Source organism: Emydura macquarii, unplaced genomic scaffold (genome assembly GCF_026122565.2).
Source record: "Emydura macquarii macquarii isolate MOO-44397 ecotype Brisbane River unplaced genomic scaffold, CSIRO-AGI_Emac_v2 contig_554, whole genome shotgun sequence".
Lineage (NCBI taxonomy): Eukaryota > Metazoa > Chordata > Testudines > Chelidae > Emydura > Emydura macquarii.
The window spans coordinates 2,422,578-2,450,225 of record NW_027130691.1 but is presented as its reverse complement, the minus strand read 5'-3'; the positions used below and the strand labels follow the sequence as shown (position 1 = coordinate 2,450,225).

The window sequence follows — 27,648 nt, the reverse complement described above, 5'->3', positions numbered from 1 at the left end:
TAACTTTGGTTTCTATATAGTTATACATATACAGAAAGGAGTATTAAGAAAAGGTTTCCTTTTTAGGGAAATTTGACACAGTGTCATTGTTACTATTTGTGTTCTATTACTTTAGATGACATGTGGTGAAGGAGAAGCTACTCTATGTGACTTGCCAATTATATTAATTCCCCTTTTCTTTATTGCAAAACAGCAGCCTCTGAAGTTACTAAAAAAACAACAAGCACAGCTTACTCTGCACAGCAGAGCAAACCAATAGGAGGCAAAGCGCAAAAAGTAGATGAAAGTGGAAGCAAACCCTCTGAGGCAATGATGGACTCCCCGGGGGTCTGCCAGGACAAAGTGGAGGAAAAGCCATCCCTGCGCCTGCTGCTACCACAAAACCTGTTAGCACTGGACGTGTGTGTGTGTGTGTGTGTGTGTGTGTGTGTACGTACACGTACACGTACACGTACACGACAGCAGTGTGAACCCGTAGCCTAAAGGACAAAATAGTAGTTTTCTATCCCTTCATGGCTCCAAAAAACAGGTTTCACAGAGACAGGTATAGTGACTCTAACTTCACTAAGGCACAGTTTAGGTCTCTATGTTCTATTTTATGTGTTTATTTCAATTTCCACTGGTGCAATAAAGAGCATCTATCTGAGAGTCCTTGACAATCTTTTAAAAATAAATGCTTAAAATGAATTGATTCTATCAATTACTTCCAGATCACTGCACCCCAGAAGCCACCATAAATATAACTAAAATGTAATAATCCCTCTAAGAGAATCTAAACAAGACTATCCCCATCACCACTACATAAGAATGGCCACACTGGGTCAGATCAAAGGTCCATCTAGCCCAGTATCCTGTCTTCTGACAGTGGCCAATGCCAGATACTTCAGAGTAAATGAGCAGAACAGGGCAATTATCAAGTGATCCACCCCTGTCGTCCAGTACCAGCTGCTGATAATAAGATACTTAGGGACACCCGGAGCATGGGGTTGCATCCTTGACCATCCAGGCTAATAGCCAATGATGGACCTACCCTCCATGAACTTATCTAATTCTTTTTTGAACCCAGTTATAGTTTTGGCCTTCACAACATCCCCCAGCAATGAGTTCCTCAGGTTGACTGTGCGTTGTGTGAAGAAATACTTTGTTATGTTTGTTTTGAACTTGCTGACTATTAATTTCATTAGGTGACCCCTGGTTCTTGTGTTATGTGAAGGAGTAAATAATAATTTCTCCACACTATTTCTGATTTTATAGACCTCTATCATATCCCCCCTTAGTCTTCTCTTTTCTGAGCTGAATAGTCCCAGTCTTTTTAATCTTTCCTTGTATGGAAATCCATATCAGGTTCCATACAGGTTCCATATCCCTAATCATTTTTGTTGCCCTTCTCTGTATCTTTTACAATTCTAATATATCTTTCTCAGATGAGGTAACCAGAACTGCATGCAGTATTTGAGGCGTGAGTGTACCATGGATTTATACAATGGTATTATGATATTTTCTGTTTTATAATCTATTCCCTTTTCTAATGGTTCCTAACTTTGTTAGCTTTTTTGGCTGCTGCTGCACATTGAACAGATGTTTTCAGAGAACTATCCAGGATGACTCCAAGAATTTTCTTGAGCGGTTACAGCTAATTTAGAATCCATCATTTTGTATGTTAGTTGGGATTATTTCCCCCCCCCCCCCAATATGCATTACTTTCCACTTATCAACAATGAATTTCATCACAATCATTTTGTTGCCCAGTCTCGTGAGATTCCTTTATAACTCTTCTCGGTCACCCTTGGATTTAAGTTGCTTGAGTAATTTAGTATCACTTGCAAAACTTTACCACTTCATTGTTCACCCTCTTTTCCATGTCATTTATGAATATGTTGAACAGCACAGGTCCCAGTACAGAACCAAGGAGGACCCCACTATTTACCATTTTCCTTTGTGAAAACTATCATTTATTCCTACTCTTTGTTTCCTATCTTTTAACCAGTTACTGATCCATGAGAGGACCTTCCCTTTTATCCTATGACTGCTTACTTTGCTTAAGAAGACTTTCTGAAAGTCCAAGTACAGTATTATCTGAATCATCCTTGTTCACATGCTTGTTGACACTCAAAGAATTCTGACAGATTGGTGAGGCATGATTTCCCTTTACAAACCCATGTTGACTCTACCTAGCTGCACCCATCTTCTGTTAGTTTCAGAAAGTGTAATCTGAGTTTATTTGGAACAATTTTCAGTGTGAGGGTGGGAAAATGAATCTTAAAGATGGTAGGATCTCATTTAATATTAAATGTCTTTTCAGTGCTGATACTAGTTCTGTGTTCACTAAATTTTGGATTTTAAAACCCAACCTCTTTATTCTGGTCTTAATTTTGAGCATTGCATACCATTATAAAATTATATACTGCACTTGTAGAACTGTAGCATGTTTAAAGTTATTGTTTTCCCGAAATGTTGCAGAAATCTTAACATCTAAACTAGACCTTGATCTTAATAGTGATAATGCTGATTTACTTGTAATCTGTAGATACACCAACTCATATTCTGGTATGCTGAATTCTAAACCATTTACATTCAAATCTCAGAATGTATCACTATTTTTTAAAAGAGATTGGAAAGTTCTCTAAAAACTAGGCTGAGTAGGAGCAGACAGTTTATTTAACTGATCAGTCACCTCAAATATACTGCTCTGTGGTGCTGTTGTTCTAGTATGTTATTTCTATTTTTAACATACATTTGCTGTACAACAGTTTGGGGTATTTTAGACAAAAAGGTAGAAAAGTCTTTATTATTGTTGTAATCGCCATAATTTCACCATGTTTGATCTTTAGCCATAGGGCCAGTCTACCCCTTTTAACCAGAGTCCTTCATTTCCATGTACACAATTGCATTCAGATTTTGTTAATCTGTGCTTGGTGAACCTATATGAATATCCAAGAGATTTATGCAGTAACTAGTCTAATTACAGCATAGTATGTACTTAATGTACACTACCTTGGCACAATTAAAATATACAAAATACTTTTATATTGCCAAGATCTGATTTTATAACAAATATATATGTTCAATATAAATCATGAAAAGAACAGCATTTCTCACAATAAAATTTATTTTTATGTTCTACTTATTGCTACAGTGAACATAAGCGTCAATAAAACCTGAAAGCATTCAAAAGAAAACAAGTTTAACTGGTTTTTAGCATTAGCTATTATCGGAAGTGACTTCACACACATTGTCACAAAGAATCTTTTTAAGTATACATTTCAATTATATCTAAATAATAATGGCAAAAGCACCATATGAGAATAAAAAGGAGAATGTTATGAACCATAAGTGGTATTGAGTTAGCCATTATTATAATCAACATCATTTTAAGTAATCTTTTTCTAAAAAAACCAAATTTTTTTTTGTCAAGCAGTATTATTAGGCTGACATGAATGAGTTGCTTTTTGGTTTTTTCCCCCTATATATGATTACATGGTGGTTTTGGTGTTTAGCAACAGCATCAAGCCAGGTCAGTTGTGTGGCTGATAAATTGGAATACATTTTCCTATTTTACTAACTTTGCTTCATTAGGCCTTGCAGGTGCTTAACTTCATGCAGGTGAATAGTCCAACTGAAGACAATGGGGCTAATGTGGTGTTTCAGGATAAACACAAGTTTAGTCTGTTTGCTGGGTTGGGATAAGAGTGCTCAGCACTTTTCAGGAGTGAGCCTGTGAAGCATATTTGTATGTAACACACAGCTGCTGGCATCCAGGTTAATGTTTTTGCCCTTGATATGCTGGTATCCAGGTTTAAGGGCTTTTTACCCTAATAACCACAAAAATAAGAACCCATGTTAAGTCATTAACATAGATTAGAGTAGAAGGAAGAGCTGGGCTTGGTTTGAGTCTAAGGATTTATGGAAAACAAATTACAGTTCTCACCAGATCCAGCTTTCAATGCCAGCTCAATGGACTAAGGAGAATTAAAACACTACTTTTAAAATTTTATCGAGATTAAATAGATCATTTAAATAATCTGAAATACAGTTTATCTAGCTTTAATCAAATCATTAACTTCTATATAGAAGTAGTGGAAAAGGGGGCACCTATAAAGAACTCAAAACCAGCTTCATTTAAAATTTCAAACCTGTCATGTAGCCAATTATCTGACATGTTTGAAGAAATGTAGCTTAAAAGGAACAAAGATATACTATATTTAAAAACTGCGTATCTGCTCAGCTGCATCAGGGATCCACTACATTTGAACAATGCACACAGATGAGAAGCTCCAGATATAATGTGTTTATTGCAATATTTGAATATATATACTGTAAATATGTAAATGCATTTGAAACTCAGGTTGTAGATAAAAATAAAAGCATAGTTTGTTTATTTCAATGTGCAATCATGTAATCCTCACTTTGCCATTTATTTCTATGTGAAAGAATTTCAGATATATGCATATATTTCAATATGCAATAAATCTTCTTTCATTTAAAATATGAGGATATTAAATGTATATAAAAACAAAACAAAAATGAATGCAATTTTATAGCAGAGATTTATATACACACTAGAGGCAGGACATTAAAGTCATGCTTACTAATGCAAACATAACATGTTCATTGCACAAATACATATAGAAGGCCAAATTCTGTCTCTGGATTTATATGTTTAGAATCTCATTGACTTCAATGGGATTTACACATGAGTATTTCAGAGCAGAATATTTATCCTTAAAGGTGAGCTGTAAAGCAAAAGAAAAGGAGTATGTTGTATTTGTAGCCATTATTGCTTCTTTATGATGTGTAAAGACAGCCTCAAAGAATTTGTCTGCTTTTTTTTTTCTTTTTAAACTAACAGAAATATCTGGTCTTGATGTTTTTTGGTAGCGCACTACAGAACTAGTGGGATATTAACATCACAATAGACTGAAACCTGAGCTGCAGGCTTCCTAGCCCTCAATCGTAGGAGAGGGGGATGTGTAGACAGATTGTTAGTCCCCAATCCTGCAATCTGATGTTTGGGAGCGAATCCTGCACCCTTGCAGAGCCACAGTGAAATCAATCTATTGTAGTGTTGGTATTCCATCCCCTTTTTATGTCTTCCAGCAAAACTCGGGGAAGTCAAGATTTGATATTCCTGATATTTCTAAGAAAAAATGAAAAAAATCTTTGGTGACTGGTGGAAAACTTTAAAAATCATTAATTAATCATTAATCCTTAGTTTATGATAAGTAAAGAACACAATTTAAATGTTTTCCTTGGACATTTATCTGCATAACACAGCTGAATACAAAAATACAACATGTAAGTAATGGGGACCATGACTTGAATTGTGTTAAAATGTTGCATCGGTCTGTAATTCATAGTACATTTGACTGTATGTTATTGATCTGGCAGCCGGTGAAGGAATCACACCGTCTAGGTCTCAGCATTCCCCAGTACAGCCCGTCCCAGAGAACTGTCTGCACCCAGCATGCAGTCAGCTCAGCCGAGCGGGGGGAAAGTCCGGGTCCGGATTTTTGCACGAGCCACCGTGTTATCACACAGGAGAGGAAGTCACTCGCATCACAGCTTCTCTGTGAATAGAAATACAGCCCCAGCGCCGCCGCCGCGCTGTCAGCGACAAGAAAAAAGGAGAAAACAAGAGCACCACAACCAGCCCATAGCGAGGGGGAGAAAGACCCAGCACCCGCCGGAGAGACAGTGTGCCACATGCCGTGGCGGGGCTGAGCCGCAGGCAGTGGGGGGCTCAGTGCTCAGCGGTGCCTCGGTAAATGAACGCGGGGTGCCGCCGGAGGAGCCCCGCCGCTCGGGGGTTGCCCGCGCCTTTCCTGGAGGCGTTTTCTCCTTCTCTGGAGGGGGCCGCTCCGCTTCCCGCGCTGCTCGGCCCTGCCAGGCGGGCCGGGGCGGGCTGACTCGGAGGAAACCTCGCCGCTCCCGCCGGCCCGAGGGTCAGCGCCGCCCGCCTCCCTCGGCGCTGCCTGTGTCGGGGGGCGCCCGCCCGGGCCATGGGCAGCGCCCTCGGGGCTGCGGGGGGCCCGTGAGCGAGGCGCTGCGGTGACTGCCGGCCCCGGCCGGCCCGGGAACGGACGGACAGACAGACAGCGGGCGGCTGGTTTTGGGGGTGTCTCCCCCCCCCATCCACTCCCGCTTGGCCGCGGCTGTGCAATATGGGCGCAGGGGCGGAGGAGGACGGGAGACAAGCGTAGGGCTCCCCCCGGAGACGGCTGCCTGGTGGAGGGGAGCAGCGGCTGGATCGTCGTCGTCAGCGCCCCCGCAGGGCTGCCCCTCAGCCCCGGGCCCGGGCAGCGGCATGGCTCCGGGCAGCGCCTGAACCGGGGGGGCTGCGCCAGCCGGCGGGGGGCACGGGCTGTCTCGCCCGCGGGTCAGACCCGCGCCCCGTGGTGGGGAGGGGGCGAGAGCCGGGGTCTGAGGGGCACCCAGGCCTGAGACCCCCCCCGCGCCCCTGAGGGAGCCGAGCCGGCGCGAGCCCCCCCTTCCCCCCCGGCAGCGGCCCCCTTCCCCTCCCCCCACCCCGCCCGCCTCAGCCCGGCGGCCGTTGGCGCCGGCAGGCCGAGTCCCCGCTCGACTCGTGGCGGGGTCGCGGGTCGCTGCCCCCCCGGCGGCGCCTCCATCTGCAGCCCGGCGGCGAGCGGGGAACATGGCGGACCTGGAGGCGGTGCTGGCCGATGTCAGCTACCTGATGGCGATGGAGAAGAGCAAGAGCACCCCGGCGGCGCGGGCCAGCAAGAAGATCAGCCTGCCGGAGCCCAGGTACGGCCGCGCCCGCCCCGCCACCCCTTCCCCCCCGAGCTCCCGGCCGGGACCCGCCACCCGGCCCCCCTCAGCCCGGACTGACCCGCCACCTTCGCCGCGCTTGGCGGGGCCCCCCTTCCTGCGCCGGAGCCCGGCGGGCGGGGAGGCCGCCTCTGGCCGACCAGACACCCACCGATCCCGGGGGCGCTTCCCCAGGGCATTGGCCGGCCCTGCTCCCCCTTCCCTCCGGGGCCTGAAACCAGCTCAGCCAGGAGCCCCGTTTCCCAGCGCCCCGCTGCCCATCTCCCTGCCCCGGGGGGCCCCGGCCACGCCACCCATCCCCTCACACCCCGCCAGCCCAGGTCTCCCCAGCCCAGAGCCGGCTTGGAGCGCAGTTGGGGGGCCTGGGCTGCTGGGCTCGGCTCTGCCCTGCCCGGGGATGCAGTGCTCCCCTGGGTCGCAGGCTGTGGGGTGCCCGCCTTGGGGTGGGCACGTGCCCCATGGAGCGCGGGGGTGGCGGCATGTGGCATGGTCAGAGCCTAGCCCAGGTGCGGGGACGGGGGGCTGGCTGACACCCCCAGGTGTCACCCAGCCCGGAGGTTGGAGGGGACACATCATGGGGTAACCCCACAGCCAGGTGTGGGGAGGTGGCCGAGGGAGGGCAGGCCCCAGCTCTGGCAGAGGGCAAGGGCTGAACCTAGCTTTGCAAAAGTGTGCACTTAACATTTGCCAGTTCATCTGTAAAACCTGCCCGCTGCCTTGACCATGGCCTTGACTTACTGTGATACTGAAAAAACAAAAAACGAATGACATTTTATTTGCCCATCTAAAAAAAGAAAAAAAAAGAGTGCTGTAGGAGTTTTGCCAGGCAGTGTCACCCCAGGTACTGGCCCTGCACCTGCAAATGGAAGGTATGGGTGGTGACAAGCACCCAGAGACCCACCCACAGGGCATAGCAGCCTGTTAACTAAATATCTAATCCTAGGTGCGCCCAATTCCCCAGGGGGGATAAAAGCAGATAGTCTAATTAAAATGTTCAAAGGGCCATCATTATTATTACTGTTACCTTTCGTCTGAGGCAGTGATGAGACAAGATACAGTATTAATCTACTTCTAGACAGGCGAAGTAGGAATAGGTACACAGCTTGCATGCCAATTACACTGTGCCTGGAAGATGGGAATCTGGGGAGAACCATCTTAGATAGCTTTTGATGAACAGTGTATGGTGAGGAGATGTGATGATATACCAGACTGAGACCTAAATCAAAAAGGAAACACATTTCTTATAGTGTGCCAAGTTGTTATACAATAACTCAGTACTGCTCTATTGTGATTATTATAATCAGTGAGTCTGGATTGAGGCATTTATTTAAAGCAGTATCTGGGGGGGATTTTTTGGCAAATAAATATACATTTTCTCTTTCAAAAGAATTTTCTAGGCATTTATTTGACTTCAGGATTTATGTAATGCTGAAAAACTAGTTGAGTGGCAATATAATGTATTTTGGATATAATCTAATTGATTCTCAGACTGTTGCGATCCGCAGAGCTGTTTTCTGGTGATCCATACAAATTTGAGAACAAAGCAATGGGATATAGGAGAGAAGCCTCTTATGAAATAGTTTGCAGAATGAATACATTTTATGGCTGTAGAACTAATACAGAACCTGATCCTGCAAATGAGCTCCACTTGTGTGAGTGCAGATTCCACCATTGTAATTGCAGGATTGGGGCCAGATCTGCCCCCTCTTTTTCCCTTTAATGGCAACGCTAGATTTTCCTTTAAAACCAGACTCTGAAATTATGCATACACTGTGAAATTCTACCAGAATCTCCTACTATTCTTAGCTCTTCTTGTCTTCATAGATATATTTTGTTTCTTGGCATAAAGAAAGCAAACTTCCCCGCTTTATTTTATGCATTATGCCACAAGTAAAGGTTTACCAGCCACATTTTGCATCCATTGTAGTGTTACTGATCAACATCTATACCATGTGCTGTGGTGTTCTGGTGGCACATCCTACCACTCTATATAGAATTATGATGTATACCATGAATAACTGATTATTAGAACTCTTTTCTACATATTTACACAGCTCTCTAGCTCCATGCTTTGTCTTCTCAATTTTGCAATGAGAATACCAAGCAGGGAAAACTCAAGAGAGATTGTAAGAACCATGGAATTAACAGGATACCAACAGGAGTGTTAAAACCCCACAACAAAAAGCTTGTCAATCATTTTTGAAGTCCAATAAATGTATTCTTACTGGAGAGATTTTTCAGGCATATTCTTCTCTTGGTGTGTGTAAATACTAATAATAATTTAAAGCATTTGCATGCAGCAAGGGTTGCGTTTATCGTATAATATTAACCAAACTGCTTATCCAAAATGTTTGTTGTATTACATTCTTTCAGGTGATGGTTAAATATACTATTTTGTTCAGTGTCAACTGTCCATGGTGCTCTTTGTACATATAATGAGATACATGATACACCTAGTGATGGTGGAAGCTTGCATGATGAGAACATGATTGGGAGGCTTCACTGAATAAGTGTGTTTAAGGAGATGATGATCGCAGTGCTGTTTGTATTGTGGTAGAGTTTGGAGGCTCCAATCTGGACTGGGGCACTATTGTGTCAAGTGCTGTACAAACTCCTAGGTAGGCAAAGTCCTTGCCTGAAAGAGCTTGCAACCTCGTGCTGTGATTCTGCAAAGACTTAAGCATGTGACTTCAATGAGATTGCTCAGGTGCACACATCTTTACAGAATAGGGGCCTAAATTGAAGCCAGGTGCAACAATGGAGTTTAGGAAGCAGGGAAGATGAGGGGATAACTTTAATTAAATTATATGGTGATAGAGGTAGATACTGAACAGCTTGGTTGCAAATTATTTGTGCCGTTAAAATAAACATCAGCAATCCTCAGCTGACCCATCATGGTTTGAAGGAAAAAAAGCGACTTTATGAAAAGAGGGCACAAGTTGCAGATATAAATGGTGGCATAGGAAAGGCACCAGAGTGGTACTGGATACAGTTAAGGAGGTTTGGCAGGTGGGAGGAGGATGAGAGAAGGCATAGGTGTAAATGAGAGTGGAGATTTAAGTAAGGGTGCTTTAGATGGTTGGGAACAAATTACCATCAGAACTTTAAACTGAAAACAGGGATTTCCTCATTCAGTAGGAAGTTTTGACATCTTTCCTGGTGTCAGATATCTTCATAGTGGTTTCTGGGTTTTTTTTAAAGACCTTTTTCATTAAAATGTATGTGATGTGCCAGGAGCACTTGTATTCTTGTGTGTCCCTAATATACTGGTAAAATTATAAATGATATAAATCAGACAGTTCGATGCATGGCTGATGCCATACCTCGCAGATAAACAGGAATCCTAGTTTTCTGTGATTAAAAAGACCTCCAAAATTCTCCAATAAAAATACATAACAATCTGTGTTTTTCTGTGATTAGAATGAAACGCTGAACTTTAGTTTTCCTAGCCACAATATATACAGGTATCAGTAGAACACACTGTTTTATTCATATATTTACAGTTTTTAAGCTGACAGCCTGAACCCCGCCCATTTTCCCGATTATTCAAAGTTTTGATTATCTGATCTGGCCCCAGTTCCAGTTGGATCAGATAATGTAGGTTCAATTATATAAGTTTATATTTTTTCACAAAATGTTAAAACTAAAGATTCTCTGTAAAAATGCAAATTCTGTATTTTTCTGCTATTTTTCAGTGGCAAATGGATTTCTAGGATCCCTGCTGATAAATTAAGACCTTAAGTTTTCTGTTCAGCTGGCTTTTTTAATGATCTTTGCAGTAGACCAAATATTTTCATGAATATATTTCTGATTTCTCTGGTTTTGTGCTATAGCAATTTATCAAGCCAGTCAGAGTGCAGCTTTCAAACGTTAGGCTGCAAGCAACTGTTATTCAGCTGCCCCACTGTCCATCTTGGAGACTGACAGTATCTACATCCTTAATCATTTTTTAGAACAGAAACAAGGTCTTTGGAACAGAACATTGACATGGGATAACTGGATCCCACTTTGGGGGGAAAAAAAAGGCTTTGCCTCACTGCAATGTTCTTTTTTTAAAGCAATACATAAGAGTGGTAGTTATCTGTAACAGGCAGCCATTGTCTTGTGACAGCATTCTATTCTACTGACATTATCTCTTTAAGCAATATTGCAAATGTTTTACTACTATATTGCAGTGTGTCATTTGACTGAAGTTGGTACACCTGTTGTCACAGTCTTATTTTCCTAAGATAAAACTGACACAAAATAAAGTGAGTTTATTTCAATGAAAATTTGAGGGCCATTCCTGTTTATGAGGAAATAACCATATTGTAGGCAGAATAAAATCCAAGGCTGCATGCCAAGACTTAAACTTTTCACCCTCAGAGTTTATTTGCTATTATTAGCTGAGAGTATGGTTATTACTGAGTTTACATAAAGCACCCTCAATTATTATTTACTGACATTTTTAAATATTAACATTTTAAATGAAAGAGAAGAGTAAACATAGGCTGACAAAGTTGTTGAAAAAGTTTTTAAGCATCATCACAACAAAACCCTTTGGCCCTTCTTTCTTCATCTCCCCTCATCTGCTTTTCTTTTCCTCCTCTGTTTCCTCCTTACCTCCCTTTCCTTTGGGCCAGCAACTCTCTTCTCCCCAGAACAACTGCAGTATATTTTATTTTACATTGTTTTTCCAATAAAGATCCGGTTTCTGCAATAAGATCTGCATGGGTGGACTACTGTGGGGCACTGAGTGGGTACAAGCGTCTGCAAATCCTGATTGGTTTGCAGGATTGGGGCTTAAATCTGGAAGGAAGAGGTGAGAGTCTCCCATTGCAGACAGATAATGAAGTCCCCAGTGTTCGATAGTTTATTCTGTAGGGAGAGATGAGAGGTTTGGGAGGAAGGACGGAAAATTAACCAAAGAGATTTTAAGTTTTTTAAAACTGTTTCCCTTTCAGACGTTTCACAGCCTTTTTCTTTCATGTAAATTTTGGATTTTTTCTGTTTCAGCCAAATGAGCAAAAGGATAAGGGGACATTTCTGTTACTGGCAAACAGCTTGAAAAATTTGTGGAGAGGTAGGAGCAGAGGGATTGTAGTGACCGTTCAGAGCAGGGAGGGAGTTGAATATTCACATTACAGGTACTGACAAAAAGCCATCAAGTAACTGTATACATGTTTGCACTCTACTTAGCAACGGCTTGGCCATTCTGAGAAAAGGGATTTACATTAGGTACAGTTATTAAGAAATACTGTACAATGATCCATAAATCGAACAGCAAGACCAATGTGAATATGAGGAATTGCGCTGTTGGGGAACAGCTGTACTTATCCCTGCACTTTGTGACAATTCTAATTTAGTTTCTGTAAAGTTCACTTAAGCATGGTTTGCTCTCAGCATACAAACACAAAGGGTATAGTAATAAAGCATAAGATACATTTATCCATGCATTGTTGCTTTTTTTGCCCTGTCATAAACACAGAAGTTTCTTGTCTCTTCTCCTCCTCCTCCTCTAACCTCTCCACTTGCTCCAGAGACACCATCCCATCTCCTGTGGCTCTCCCCCTTACAGTACAAACATGGTTTTGGGTATGTCTACACAGGGATAAAAGACTCGCGGCACAGCCTGCGACTGGCCGGGTCAGCTGACTTGCAGCTTGTGCTGCAGCAATAAAAATCATGGTGTAGATGTTTGCGCTCAGGCTGGAGTCCAACTTCTGGGAATGAACTCGAATATCTACACAGTGATTTTTTCAGCCCCAGAGCCTGAGCCCTGTGAGCCTGAGTCAGCTGACCTGGGCACGGGTTTTTTATCGCTCTGTAGACATAGCCTTAATCTCTCCCATCTCAAAAAAGACCCAACCTACTCTTGACTCCACTAACATCTCTAGCTACAGCCTCTTCTCCCTTTCAACTTTAAGCTCATTGAAGACGGTGTCTACAGTGGCTGTCTGGAGTTTCTCTCCTCCAGTTCTATTCCTGACCCTCTGCTGTCTGGTTTCTTCTCCCTGCACTCCACTGAAACCGCTCTTGCTAAAGTCTAATGACTTCTCCCTACCTAGTGCTAAGAATTAGTAATCTATTCCCCTCCTCTTTGACTGTCTTTGACACCATTGGCCATCTTCTCCTCCTCCTCTTTGAAATCTTGCCCTCTTTTGGCTTCTGTGACTCTGCCCTTTCCTGGTTCCTCTCTTACCTCTGTAATTGTTCCTTCATTCCTATTCATCCCTCATCCCTATTCCAACTTTCTGTGGAGGTTCCACAGCGATGTCCTTGGCCCCCTTCTCTTCTCCCTCTACATTTCATCTCTGGGTAATCTCATCTAAAACACAAATTTAACTGCCATCTCTGTGCTGACAGTTTACAGATCTAGCTCTCTACTCCAGACTTGTCTCCTGTCCAAACTAAAGTCTTGGCCTGTATCTTTGATATCTCCTTGTGGATGTCTAGCTGTCCACTCACGCTCACCATGGCTCAAACAGAACTCTTATTCTTTTCCCCCAAACACTCTGCCCATCTCCTTTCTTCATTACTGTGGACAACAACATCACTGTGCCTGTCACATATGCCTGTAACTTGGGCATCATCTTTGCCTCAAACTCTCTCTAGGTTCTCAAAGCTACATTATGTCTAAATCTTGCATATTCTTTCTGCATATTGTCTCTTGTGCCTTTCCTATCAGTCCACACAGCTAAAACTCTCGACCATTCTCTCATCTCACATCTTGATTACTGCAACATCCTTTTCTCTGCCTTTGACCAATGCAGTATTGCCTCATTCATATCCATTCTGAATTCTGTTGCAAAGATCAGTTTCTTAGCCTGTTGGTTTGACCACTGGTGTGCTGATACACCTATCTTGGTGACCGATATTGTCTCATTGTTCCTTAGCGCTTTTCCATCGTTGTGTGTCTTTATCCATCTCTTGTCACTTTTCTTACATTTAGATTGTAATTTTGTTAGGTCAGGGGCCATCTTTTCATTCTGTGTTTATACAGCACCTCGCGCGAAGGGGTCATAGTCCATGACTAGGGTCCTTGGCACTATTATAATAAATAATGTGGTGTTTGAACCGGTTCCATTTAATACACGTGTGTATGAGCAGGATAACGTTTTCAGAAGTGCTTAAATCCTGTTCTGAAAAATAAAGTAGACACTTAGGGTATGTCTACACTGCAATTAAACAGCCCCTTAGCTGGAGTCCGCTGGCATGGGCCAGCCACAGGTTTTTAATAGCAGTGTAGAAATACTTTTAGGAGCCTAAGCACCAGTAAAAGTCAGTGGGACATACACACTTTTGAAAAGGTTACCTATAGTCCCTATCTTAGGCAAACAAAGACTGCCACTCTCTTCCTTCTCTGCATATAGAGCAGACGTTCCGATTATATGTAATATTAGTCTGCAGGGATGAGAAAAATAATGATGGGGAAAGAAAGTAAAGTAGGCCCTGATCCTGCAAACACGCACGTGCTAATCTTTTCACATCACGAGTGCCATTGACTTGACTTCAGTGGGTCTACTTGCATATATAGCTAAGCATGTGTTTAGATGTTTGAAGGATTATGGCTTAATGGTAAACCCAGGTGCGTATATATGTTGGGTTAAATTCACTACTGATGTAAGGTGGTGTTACTCCTGTAGAGGTCAGTTGCACCCACTTATACCAGTAATGAATTTTGCCCATTTCTTTAGTAGAGCTTTTTGCTGTGAAGTGCTATCACCAAAATCTGTGGTTAATATAGTGGTGAATCTATAGGTTATAGGCACATTCTTAAACAAAACAAAAAAACCCAAGTTGTCTTAAAATTATTTTAGCGTTAAATTTAATTTATTTTATGCTCTAAAATGTTTAGTGTGCAGGATTTTTTCCTCAGCATTTGACATCACTTTGCAGCTATTTATTTAAACTTTAATTTATTTTTATTTTGAGTTTTATTTTTAGGTTAGCTTCAAAAGACCTCAGTGACATGTACTGGACAGTGTCCACACAAAACAAATCCACTTAAGCCTTTGTAAGACAAAGGAAGAGAAGAAAAACCATGAAAAATATTTTAAATTAAATTGCTTTGTATTTCAAGAGAGGTGTAAACCATTTTATTATTATGTAAATACACCATATCCTATTGTCTGATGTGAGAGTTAAAAGAGAAGTAAAGGAAAAGCGTATGGGGAATGAGAATTGACAAATCTAATAATAGAATGAAGACAGAGTGGTAAGAATCTGGGCCAGTTTCCTGAAGAAAGTCTTAAGTGGACATATTTTTGAGGCAGTATGGATTTGTATTTTTCAAGCCCAAGGAGTCAAAGTTGTATAGCAGGGTTGATGGGTTGGTTGGTGTTTCTGCAGCTTGGAAGCAGATAGATGTCCAGATTAAATTAATATACACTGTCATTTTGTCATGTTCACTAAACCTTAGGGATGGAATTACCTCTCCATTCTGCTGACTTGGGGTAGGGCTATTCTTGATCTGATAGACTTCAACTGCTGTTTTTGAAGTGGTGATTATTTCTCTTGTTAGTGTAAACTGCGTAACTGTGCAGTTACATTAATTTCAAATGTTAAAAATGAAGCATATATTTCATTTTCTCTCCAGCATACTTAAGTGATCAGACTGTATTGTTGGTTAGTTGCTTGGTAAATTTCTTATTTAAAGCAAATTGTAGAGGTTGTGTAAGGGAGTGGATGGACGGACTGAAGATGGACATCCTTGGAATAGCCACAGAACAGGAACAGCACTGATGCAAAAGCTCAACATACCCACCTGGCCAAGGTGCCTCTGCCTTCATCACATCTCCTCTCTTGTTCTTGATGGGGACTAAGATGCTAATTTAGTGCAAGCTGTGATGGTTATTTTTTTTGATAAGGACACCTATTAACTAAGAATTAGACTAAGACTGTGTACACATTACAGCTTAAGTCAGTGACTAAGCCACGTAAGTTACACTGTCGTAAGTGCTGGTGTGGACAGCGCTTTATCTGCGGGAGAGCTTTACCTGCCAACATAGCTACCACCGCGCGCAGGGGTTGGAGTAATTAAGTCAAGGGGAGAGCTCTCTCCCATCAGCTTAGAGCCAGCTGTAAGTTCTGTAGTGTAGCCATAGCCTGAGGTTACTTAAGGTCTACAGTGAAGTCAGTGGCAGATGTATTTCTTTCACACAGGCCACTTTACAGTGATTAGATGGTAATAGCTTTCTGTTATGGCTTTACTTCTGTCATAGACTGAGTCAAAGTAGTGACCTCACGAGCAAAAGGTTCTGTATCCAATTACCAATCCCCTGAGACATTCAGTCACTTCACCAAACTTTATTTTTGAACTGGGAGCAATATTGGGATAGAATCACCAAAAAAGCATCTTGACCTGATGAGTATTATTTTCTTTATATGCTTTTGTGTAATTTAACGAAAATAAGTTTAGCAGGATCATTAGGTTTTTCTTTAACTGATGGAAAAATACTTGCTCTTTAGCTTTAACTCTGTAGACCAGATTTTACCAAAGAGTAAATGTTATAGCTGAGTTATAAAAGCCTTAAAAAAGTTATAATAGAAAATGATAGAACCATTTGTTTATTATTAATGAAAAAGTGCTGTAAATGTGCTTCTGCTCACTTAAAAATATCAACCAAATGTTGCTGTAAAAGAATATAATTTACTTTGGTTTGGTGTAATTTGTGGTGGTATCTAAGTTTCACAGCAGGTTAGTCTGTACATTCAAATACAATAAACTGTGTGGTCTGAAGTATATTATACCCGTCTGTTAAGTGACAAGGCTAGTTTGAATTTTAACTGGCTGTGTCCACATAAGCTGTTTCGGGGAAATCTCCCTTCCATTGCACTAACACTGGTAGTATAAGATAGGACACTGGTATTTTTACAGCTGTGTGGTTTACTCCTGTTCAGAGTGAGTTCAAAAACATGGGGATTAAAAACTCGGGTCTCCTGTCTACCATAGCAATTCCACCTATTTCCCCCTTTGTGATCACTAGAGGTGCTGCTCCGATAGTAGTGAAAAGATGAGAGATGTCTCAGAACAATTTAGTGTAGATGAAGCTAGGGAAATCGAGAGTAAATTATACTCAGTTCTGTAGGAATTAGCTTTTGACTGCAACACTTCTTCATCAGAGAGAGTTGTATTTTGGAATTGTACTGAGCTATCCAGGTAGGACTGTGTATAGAAGAGCAGGCTGACACACCCTGGCAACCAAACCCATTGGGTCTTATTATTGCGGTCAGAAATACAGGCTGTTGTTTATATTACAGTGGTGTTGAAGGTCCCAACCAAGAACAGGGGCCACATTTTGCTAGGCACTTATGGAAACATACAAAAAGTGACATCTCTCTCCCAAAGAGCTTGCGGTCTAAGTAGACAAGAAAGACAAAGGCTATAAGAAAGGGTGCATTATTATCCATATTTTATAGATGGAGAACTCAGGCACAGAGAAATTAAGTGAATCACTCACGGTCACATGGGAAGTCTCTGGCAGAATTGGGAATTGAACCTAGATTGCCTGAATCCCTGACCACGTGACCATCCTCTTGTCTAATGTAAAATGCTAGTCTTTCTGAGGCAAGTGGGAGGAATAGGAAGGCCTTCAGAGAGAAATCCCAATTAGCCCCAAAGCTTATGTTTGTAAGCGTAGACCTGCTCTGGGGCTTTGTTATTTAATTAAGAATAAAATTAAATCTGGGGAAAGAGGGGGAGTTTGGACAATATCAGTTTGCGATGTGCTCTGTTGGGAACAGAGTGGGGTAGCTGCACATAGATTTATAGGGATATTTTGAAGAAAATGCCAATGTCATCTCAGATTGTGTAAAATGTCAGAGGATGTATGGTATTTTATTAAGCTAGGGAGCCAGCGTCTAACTCAGACAGACTGCTGGTGCCACTATTCTTTTGGGAAATGCCTGGACCGGTAATTAGTGCTAAGTGAATTGCCTATAGAGAATTAAAGAACTGCCATGATGAACATACAGAACCCCCAATTATAAACTCTGTATTTCTGATGTGAAATATTGTAGGCAGATTTCTTTTTCAAAATAATGAACTTTACAAGAATAATTACTGGGGATATAACAGTCAAAGACCTTCCTTTGAGAAACGCTTCCAGCGGGGCTGTGGCATCACAAAATGAACACGGGTAACCCTTAATTCCTATTCAGATAACATCGGCAGCTCATTGTTTTACAAAAATCTCCTTTAATTTTCTGATCAGCAACAACACTATTTTTCTAATTCATAAGTGCCTGTTGGAAATCGTCAATTGCATAGATTAAATTATGTGATTTTAATCTAACTACATTGACGATGTCAGCAAATCCCTCTGGGCCCCCCCCCAGCAAGAGCAAACACGACCTTTTTGCACATTAAGAAAGCACAAAAAAGCCCTCAGCACCCTGCACACCTGCGTCTCCAGGCAAATTAGTCCTTTATTGGAGCATGCATCTAAACAAACAGGTCTTTTCCTTGAATATCAATAAAACCAAGCTCTGGTAAACTGGCAGGGGAACCAAATTCCAAAGTTGAGGGCCCTCCAGTCTGCTTTCAGTGTGTCAATATGGGGGACTGTCAACTTGAGCACCATGTATGATCAATCGCTTGTTGGGGTGGAAAGTGAGGGGAGAGGCAGAATTGCCAGGACCCTAAGACCTTTGTGAATCAAAATTTAAATTGTACCACGAAACTAATAGTAAGACAGTGAAGTTGATGGAGTGCAGATGTAATATGCCATATGTGAGGAGCACTAGCCAATAAATGAGCTGTTGTATTCCGAACCAGCTAACGTTTCTGAGCGGTCTTCAGTGGCAGCCCTGTGTAGACTGCATTATAGCAATCTGATCTGGAGATGAAAATACCCTGAATAATGTGTTGTGGGCCCCGTCCAGGAAGAAAAGTTGCTATTTCCTGGACACATGCAGATGGAAAAATGTACCACTGGTTGCTGCTACTATCTGGAAAATGAGGGGTAGCTAAAAATCCAGCAGAACCTCCTCCTCCCCCCCCGATAAATCTTATTATCAAATGTGAGAAAACCTCCTTTAGCTGTCTTCTCCAGCCAGCCAGCATCACTTTAGTGTCTCTTGGCACAGATGTCCCAGCATACATAGCCTGCTGCTGGGACATCTTACTAGTCAGCTGTGTAGGTGCCCCTCAGTTTCTATTCCACATGTCACAACTTCAGTCTTCATCCAGGGAGTGAAGGCAAGGGTGCAAACTACAACCAAAATTTCAGTTAATCTAACTTTAAATAAAACTAAACACAAGAGTTGATAGGAGTTTTACTGCCAAGGACGTAACTAGCTCCTAAAATGTGGCTAGGTACAATGATAAATGTAACTACATTTTAAACAACACAAGGTGTACATACAGGAATTCAATACACAAGCCGCTTCTCTCTCTGAATGGTTTGCCAGTGCTGATGGAGATAGAAATATGCTGTGGAGAGAATGCTCTCTAGTAACCAGAGCAGGAGATTGGGAGTCAGGGCTCCTGAGTTCTTTTCTTCAGTTTGCTACTGATTTGCTTAGTCATTAAGTCTCTTGCCCAAGTCACTTTTCCTCAATTCACTAGAGTCGATTCTATCCCTTTTTCCTGTGTACTCTCTCCCTTGGTGGTTGCATATTTGCCCCTCCCCACCACCTCAGCCCCCAAATTCTACAGCTTCGTTCTTTCCCAGCGTTTACTGATTTAGCATCCAGGATATCTTGGCATTACCTCAAATTTGGTACAGTGTGCCTGTCATCTACCAGAGATTAACCATTTTCCTTCCTGCCCCCTCCCTCTCACCTGTTCCCTAACATGAGCAAGCACACCATCTTCCTTTCCCACCTTTGCAATCTTAGTGTCCTCCTTTCCTTACTGCTACAACTCTACTTATGCTCTGGTGATTTCCTGCCATGACTCCTGCAGCCTTTGCTTTGTTTTCGAAGTTCCAGTGTCTCCCCATTGTATGCAAATTGATGCTTTCCATTTCCATTCCCACTCTTCTGATAATATTTCTCCCCTTCTTGACTGTCCAGGCCAGCTTCTCCGTCGCATTCAAAGTTCCCCATACCTCGGCCCCTGCTTACATCTCTGCCCTCATCTCTCTACACCATTCCTCTAAACTCTGCCCAATCTTCTCTCCTTTGTCCACCCCTGATTTGGTGCCTTTGTTCATGCCTCCCTTATTCTTGGAATAACCTATCAATTAAAGTGAAATTATCACCTCAAAAATCCCAAAGGAAGAGTGAAAAATCAATGAAGTAAATTTTACATTTGTTTTTGGTCTGTTTCAATTTCAGATTTTCAGTGCTGCAATGTTTAGCAATCCGTAGTGCAAACTAAGAATGTTTATTTGTTTGTTTAAAACCAACTATTTCCTCTGGAATTTAAAAAAAAAAATCATGGGAACATTTCTATTGGTTTGAGGTTTTATAAAAAAACAATTCTTAATAAATCTGAATTTTGTGCCAAATTTGCATTGACCGGGTCTTTTTAGTCATGCATACTTCCCCTCCTTCAAAAACTTTAAAAAATACACTTGTTCTGTGAAGTATTTCAACTATAATGACCACATGCCACTCTGTGTTTGTTTTACATTGTACTGTATTGACTCATGCCTTTATATTGAGGATCTTTGGGGCAGAAGCTTTATTTGTTTAGCATGTTTTAACTATTTTACAATATACCCTGATAATGTCAGATAAACATTTACTTTTCTGGAAAATAGGTGTAATGATTCCTATCTCAGGGACCCTGTGAAGCATATTTTAGTTCAGTTACTTCTGCATTTGATTGAATAGCCTTCCATAGTTCTGTGAATCTTAATTAATGTTTATACTTCACAGTACCTTTTATGCATATCCAGAGTGCTTTATAGATATAAAAAGACAAAAATCATTTGTGCATGGATCTTGGTACAAATTCTCTACCATCCAAAAAATACATCTTAAAGATTGTTGATTTTAATGGTTTTTAAATAAACGTTTTAATTGCAGTTGGAGCTAAGAGTTGTATTTGTCTGTCTTGTGACTTCTCCATACCAGCATTCTGTTGGAAGGGAAAATCCTTGGCGTACCAATTCAGAGTAATTTATTCTTGCAAAATGTAAGCCCTGCGAAACTTTTATATTAGTTTCAGGTTTCAGTAACAATAATGCAGTAATACCCAAGAAACTTGGATCTACTATAAGCATAACTACTCAATAGCTTTTTATTCTCTCTTCGAGTGATTGCTCATATGCATTCCAACATAGGTGAGTACGCGCCCCGTGCACGAGCCTCCGGAAGCTTTTCTGCCCTAGCAACCCCCTGCGGGTCGGCTCCTGCGCCCCCTGGAGTGCCGCGCTCATGTCGCGGTATATAGGGACAGTGACGACCCCGTGGACCCCAGTTCCTTCTTTCCGCCCGTGATGGTCTTTGGAACGCTGCCCCTTGCTCTTCGCAAGTAGCAATCTCCTCTTTTGTAATTTGTAGTTAGTGTACTTAGTAGTTAGTGAAGTTTATATTTTTTAAAAAAATTAATAGTTTAAAAAAATTGTTTATTAGAGTTAGTGATAGTACTTAGCCCTTACGGGCTACGCGGAGCCATGCCGGGCTCCACGGGGTTCAAAGCCTGCGCCGAGTGCTCAAAGGCTTTCCCGGTCAGCGACCCGCCTGATCGCTGCCTTCGCTGCCTGGGGGAGCTTCATCGGAAGGACAAATGCCGTATTTGTAAGTCCTTCAAACCCAGGACTCAAAAGGAGCGCGATGCCCGCCTCAGAACTATCTTAATGGAGTCGGCGCTTCGTCCAGTCTCCGAGCCCTCAGGGTCACCGTCGGCACCGAGTGTCTCATCGGCGCACAGCGCTCCCCCGGCACCGACAACGGCACCGATGCGCAAGGTGCCGAAGAAAAAGAAGCGGCCGGAGGCCGTGTCTATGGACTCCCCCCTGCGACCGGTACAGCAGGGGGTACAGCAAGAGCCGACACCGGCGTCTCCGTGCAGGGAGCCTCCCCCGACCCCGGGGGGTGGGGGAACTCTCCTGCAGGGGCCGTCGACGCCGGAGGCGTTTGTAGCGGCATGAGCCCTCATGGCCATGCCCACACATCCGTCCCCCCCGCGGCCGAGGGAGTCAGGGACGGCGTCTCGAGGTAGACCCGTGCTGGGTTACCCCGATGGGCAGAGGAGACATGGATCATCGTCTCCCCCCAGACGGTCGAGGACGGGGGAAGCGGGAACTCCCCCTCCTCGCTCCGACCTTAGGTCGTCGAGTGCCTCGGCACCGCAGCACCGGGAGCGGTCTAGAGGTTCCGAGAGCAGCCGCTCCACCTCGGGCAACAGGTCCTTTCATTCAGAGAATATGTGTTGGCAGATCTCTGTATGCTTAATATAAACTTGTGAAGCTTTACAATTTTGAAAGGGGGATGAGTTTTGGAGCTTAGAATCATTTGGGTGAGAGGATCTCCAGTGGGTCATTGGAGGGGCAACTTTCTTCCCTCTTAATTTGCTATAATATGACTGTAAGGAAGTTTAAAAACAAAATAAGATACTATATGTCATTCTGTGGGAGCTTTGCCTGCATAAGGATTTCAGGTTTGGGGTTATAAATTTCTGAAAATGACACCCCTTTTTATTTGGTTTTACTGATTTTAAAAAGCATCTGGATGCCCATTGATGAAATTGGGAAACCAGAACAAATTTACATGGATGTGTCCGCAGTGGGTTTTGTATTTCAAAATCACTGATGCTTCTCCCAGGGTTCAAATCAATCAGATTGTCATTTGCTATAAAAAAAAAAAAAGACAAAAATTAAACAAATTAACCAAGACCAAAGTACATAACTATGTCTCGACTCTCAAAATGTTTCAGAGGTCATTTATGATCCATGGCACTTCAATGTTACACATGATAAAGAAGGGGGAACTCTGCTATAAAAACATTTTTTTTGCGTAGTTTACTTTGTTTAACTTTGTATTTCATATGTAAAAGAAAATAATTAGTTCACTATCATTGTGCATTTTAGTTTTTATCATCCTAGTGTTTTATGACTGTGTTCTTTGGGTTTTGTGTCTTATTTCACTGTCTGAGTATGCATATCCTCTCACTCATATTTATTATGCTTTCCTTTTCTTGGTGAGGAGGGATGCCCCAGCAGTTAGGGCACTAACCTATGACTTGGGAGACCAAGGCTCAGTTCCCTGCTCTGCCACAGACTTCCTGTGTGACCTTGGGTAAATCTCCTAGCTTCTGTGCCTCAGTTCCTCAATATAAAATGGGGAATGGTAGTACTGCTTTTGAGGAGTGCTGTGAAGTTAAATACATTAAATATTGTGAGGTGCTCAGGTGATGGAAGGCCATATAAATACCTAAGCTGCTTGTAACTGTCATGAACAAAATATTATCTGAGGCCCTAATTCATTCAACTGCTATTGAAAACAATAGGACTGCTCACATGCTTAAAATTAATCCTGTATTTATGTGCTCTAGATGATGATGATTTATGATGTGTGTGGTAGTACTCAAAAGCCACAGTTAGGGTTGTATCAGTTCCTGAACACGTGATAATCACATTTGGACAGGCAAAAATATCTGTGAATGTAAATGTTTTTTGGTCTTGTATTAGTAATGGTTCTGCACATTCAAGTGTTTATCTTTCCATTTTAATTAATAGAAATAAAAAGGAATTAGGAAAGGGGGAAGAAGGGGCGACCCTCAGGAAAGGAATATAACTGATATAAGTATTCATCTTAGGGCTTGATCCTGCAGTCAGATGCAGGTGGGCACAAGCATTTGGCTGCACTAAACCAACTGCATGACCAGGACCTATGTTAGCAAAAGCTGGTGTAATTTTGAGATGCTGTTATAACAAGATGCAAATTAGCATCCGGTAAAGCATATAGTTTTGTCTTATTAACTTGAAGAGAAATACTTGTTTGCACATAGACTATTTATCATTATTTAATCCCAAATCCAAATGAATTAACCTCATCCATAATTTACCACGAGTCAAACTAAAAATAAATCTATGTAATACAATTTCAGAATTGCCACTCTGAAGCCTATGATGTCTGTAAACTCAGTATGAAGCGGTGAAAACAGCTACAGGCATGGTTGAGGGCTCTTTGTGTTCAGAATATCACCAGATTGAATCCTCGTTTGTTTTCGCAGAGTGTTATTGTCCACTTTTAAAGTTATCAACCAATTTGACTTTACAAGTTACACCCGGGTGGTGTACAGCTTCAGAAAGGCATGTATGTGTCATGCCAAGAGTCCTACCTAGACCATTGTGATATCAAAGGTAACTCAGCCAATCATCACCCTTACCCTACAGCTAATTTGGATGTAACAGTTTCATTGGCTGTAGGAGAGAGACTGCACAGATGGTGGAATACTTGGCCCAAATGCGTCACTGCAAGCCACACTCCTTGTTTGCCATTCACACAGATCGACACAACTTTCCCAGTGCAACCCAATCCACCCACAATAACAGAATCAGACTGCACAGTAACTCCCAAAACACATATCCCCTCACCTCAGCATATACCTCTCATTTACCACCTTCACAAATCCATACAGATCTCCTCACACAACAGAATCCACACACAAATCAACACAACCAGCACACACAATAAACTCAGACATCACTCTGAAGCCTAGACTATCTGTTGAATCATTGTGAAGCATCAGAAACAGCTACAGCATGATTGAGCTCTTTTTGTTTAGAATATCACCAGGTACAGTCATCCCTGGAATTCATGTTCTGTTGTCCAATTTTTAAGTTCTCGCCCATATTTGGCTTTTTTCTGAAATCCCTTAGAAAATGTCTCAGTTCTGAGTGTATTAATTAACACATTTTTGGGCTCCAAGCACTGGTCTTAAAGGATTCTCTGTTTTCTTTATAAACAGAGTAAGAATTTTGTCCCCTATTCTAGAATGTATTGCAGCATCCTTCTCTTCTAATTCAGTTCCTGACTCTGAAACAGCTCTTTATTTCTGGAAGAGGTTTTGCATCACCCTCTTGTCATAGGGTCTATGGAATGTAATCATTTATTTTCGGGATGTCTAATTGGTAAATCATACCTTGGACTTAATTGTTTCTTAACAACACCATCCTTAACTCACTTTTTAATGCCACTCTCTGACATGCATTTGCCTGTCTTGACTGACAGTTTTTGGCTACCCCATATCTTCCAGATTTCAATTGAGCTGAATGCAAGATAAAGGAGATGATTACTTCTTTCACATTTTGTTGCTCAGATTCACTATCTAGGGATTTTACTGGCTCCTTTGCTGCTTCTGGATGTCTAGCTAACCTGGAGATGATGAAAGCATGGGTCTCTTTGGCTAGAATGGGAAGTTGTACTGGGAAAAATGGACACAGTTTCCTGTTTTGGTGAATATGGATTTCTTTCAGTCTGCATCTATAGTAGATCCGATTCCCAAGAATGGACATGACAAGATACCCTTAATAGAGGATGAGGTCAACATGCCGGCCTGCCCCTTAAAGTGTTTCTCACTTTGTACTTCATCTTCTTCCTTTAAATGGAAAAGTAAAACTCTACAAAAGATCTCTTTATATTTGTAACAAGGTGCTTATCCTTCTAAACTAATCTCTCTACTTACAAGAACAGGTGGAAACAATATTAATTCTTCATAAAAGTTGAGGTATACCCACTATGACACTCTCTGTGTCAATTACGGATTGCATTCCTACTGTTTATATTTTTATGCCTCTGAACTGTGAAGCACAAATGAACATTCGTTGCTCATAAAATCATAAGAAGAACATTGCCTAAATCTCTTTGCTGCTAGATTGAGCTGCGACTGCTGTGTCTCTTCAGAGTGTCAAGGTGGATAAGGTAGTATCTTTTATCGGACCAACTTCTGTTGGTGAGAAAGACAAGCATTTGAGCTTACGCTGAGCTCTTCTTCAGGTCTGGGGAACATCTTTACTTTAGAAGGCAAAGGAATACAAGAAGTGAGTCAATTCACATACCTTAGCAATAATGTGCAAGCCAATAAGGTTGTCCAGAAGGAAATAATGTCTTGAATTGTCAAGGTGACAGTTCCACATCCGACTTAAACAAGATTTGGTCATATAAAATCTGCAGTTTAAAGGCAAAACTATGAATTTCCACCTCAAATCTTACCTCCACCCAGGGCTGTCCTTGGGGGAGGGTAGGTCCTGGCTTGCAGTCGGAAGGCAGATGGCAGCTGCCTGCCTCCCGGCCTGTCCTGGCGCGCAACTGGGAAGGGGGCTGCAGCTACCCGCCTCCCGCTGGGTCTTGGTGCGCAGTCGGGAGGTGGGCTGCAGCCGCCCGCCTCCTGGTTGGTCCTGGTGCAAAGCACGGGGCCCCCCAAAGCGTGAGGCCCAGGGCAGTCGCCCTGATTCGCTGTACCCTAGGGATGGCTCTGCCTCCACTTTACATATGGATGTGAAAAGCTGGAAATCCACCAAAGGTACGGACAGACATCTAAGTGCCTTCAAAGCAAATGCTTCAGAAAAATACAAGGCGTTAATGTCCTAGCTCTGGCCAATTGCACCTATATTCCTCCCCCCTTTCCCTCCCCACCCTTCTGTGGTTTATCATGTGCACCCCTTCTAAGTTCCCGCCTACTCAATTGTTGCCTCTTTTTCAGGATGTACAGACCCCCTGTGATATTCCCAGCAAAGGACAGGCTGCCCAAGCAGACTTCTTTTGCCTTCTCGTCTCAGATGGTTAACAGTGTCATTACCACAGTTATTTAAAGTTACAATCAGTTCTTTCTAAGCAAGCATGTTTTATTTTTAAGGTAAAGCAATACAGAGAAAACATTAAAACAATGAAGGAATTGACACATATTAATAAGCTTACCAAAGATCACCCCAACTCCAGCATGGACTGTGGTGGGTGAACAGTCCTTCAAACCCCGCCTCGGGGTTTTTCTGTGGTTTCAAGTTCGTAACACCCTTTGCTTAGAGGAAGAACACTAGTGAATTTGTGAGGCAAAGTTATCCAGTTTGGGCCGTTGAAAAGATCATGAATAGGTAACCAGCCAGACAAAGGATTTCTGCTCAAGGCTCATCTTCAAAAAGATTTACTCGGAGGTGGGCCATTTGCATTCCCTTCATCCTAAACATAACTAACCATTTACATTGTTTCAGAAAATGTTTTGATGTTCCTAACATTTCCCCAAGGTTTGCATTAGTCACATCTCTTAGAGGAGTTCCATACAATGCCCCAATAACACATAAGCAATTACATTTTAAATACAATGGAACCCAAGGAATTAAACTTAATTCAATAAAGTTTACCCAGGATATTGCAGGAGAGAGCCCCAGCTGTCAGTTAAATGCCGTGAATTTATAACCAATACTGAGATTCCTCAGAGTGTTCAACAATCACTTATCTCTAAAGCGATCCAGAAAAGAACATGGAAATATTTGGGAGCAGCATTCAGAATGAAGCCAGCACGTCTACAATGGCAGGCATACCATTGGGCAGCTGGAGGAACGTGCAAAAGAGGCTGGCTGAAATAATCCCTCAGCGAAACACTACTCAGAGAGGGAAAATGTATGGGATTTAGCAACATAGAGGAGAAGCAAAGAGCAGCTGAAGATAGACAGACAGGGGTGGCAGAGCCTTGTTTGTGCACTAATTGATATCTGATGTCATGGGAAGGATTCAGATTCTGATATATTTAAAAGAGGGGGAAGCAGTTTCACTCACAGCTGTTTATTTATCAGGTGATGAGAAAATGAATGGAATGAGAGAGTCTATTAGTTAATTTAGTACCCATACTCATTATTTTAACTGGAAAATAAGGTTGTCAATTACATGCTGTATTATTGTCAGGGCTGCCCTAGTAATATTAGAACACACAAAAGTAAAGGACAATGAGGAGCATGGTTTTATTTCTGTTGTCAGTGGAACTAT

At 42.2% G+C, this 27,648-nt stretch overlaps 1 protein-coding gene across 1 annotated transcript in view; it reads left to right on the top strand.

Moving 5' to 3' along the window:
* The first annotated feature begins 5,582 nt into the window (after window positions 1–5,582).
* The window catches only part of GRK3 (G protein-coupled receptor kinase 3), a 116,006-nt gene continuing 93,940 nt past the window's right edge, over window positions 5,583–27,648 (top strand). Inside the window, exon 1 of the mRNA XM_067539422.1 lies at window positions 5,583–6,765. Within this exon, the coding sequence (XP_067395523.1) occupies window positions 6,653–6,765 (113 nt within the window). The 5' untranslated portion in view covers window positions 5,583–6,652. The remainder of the gene's footprint in view (window positions 6,766–27,648) is intronic.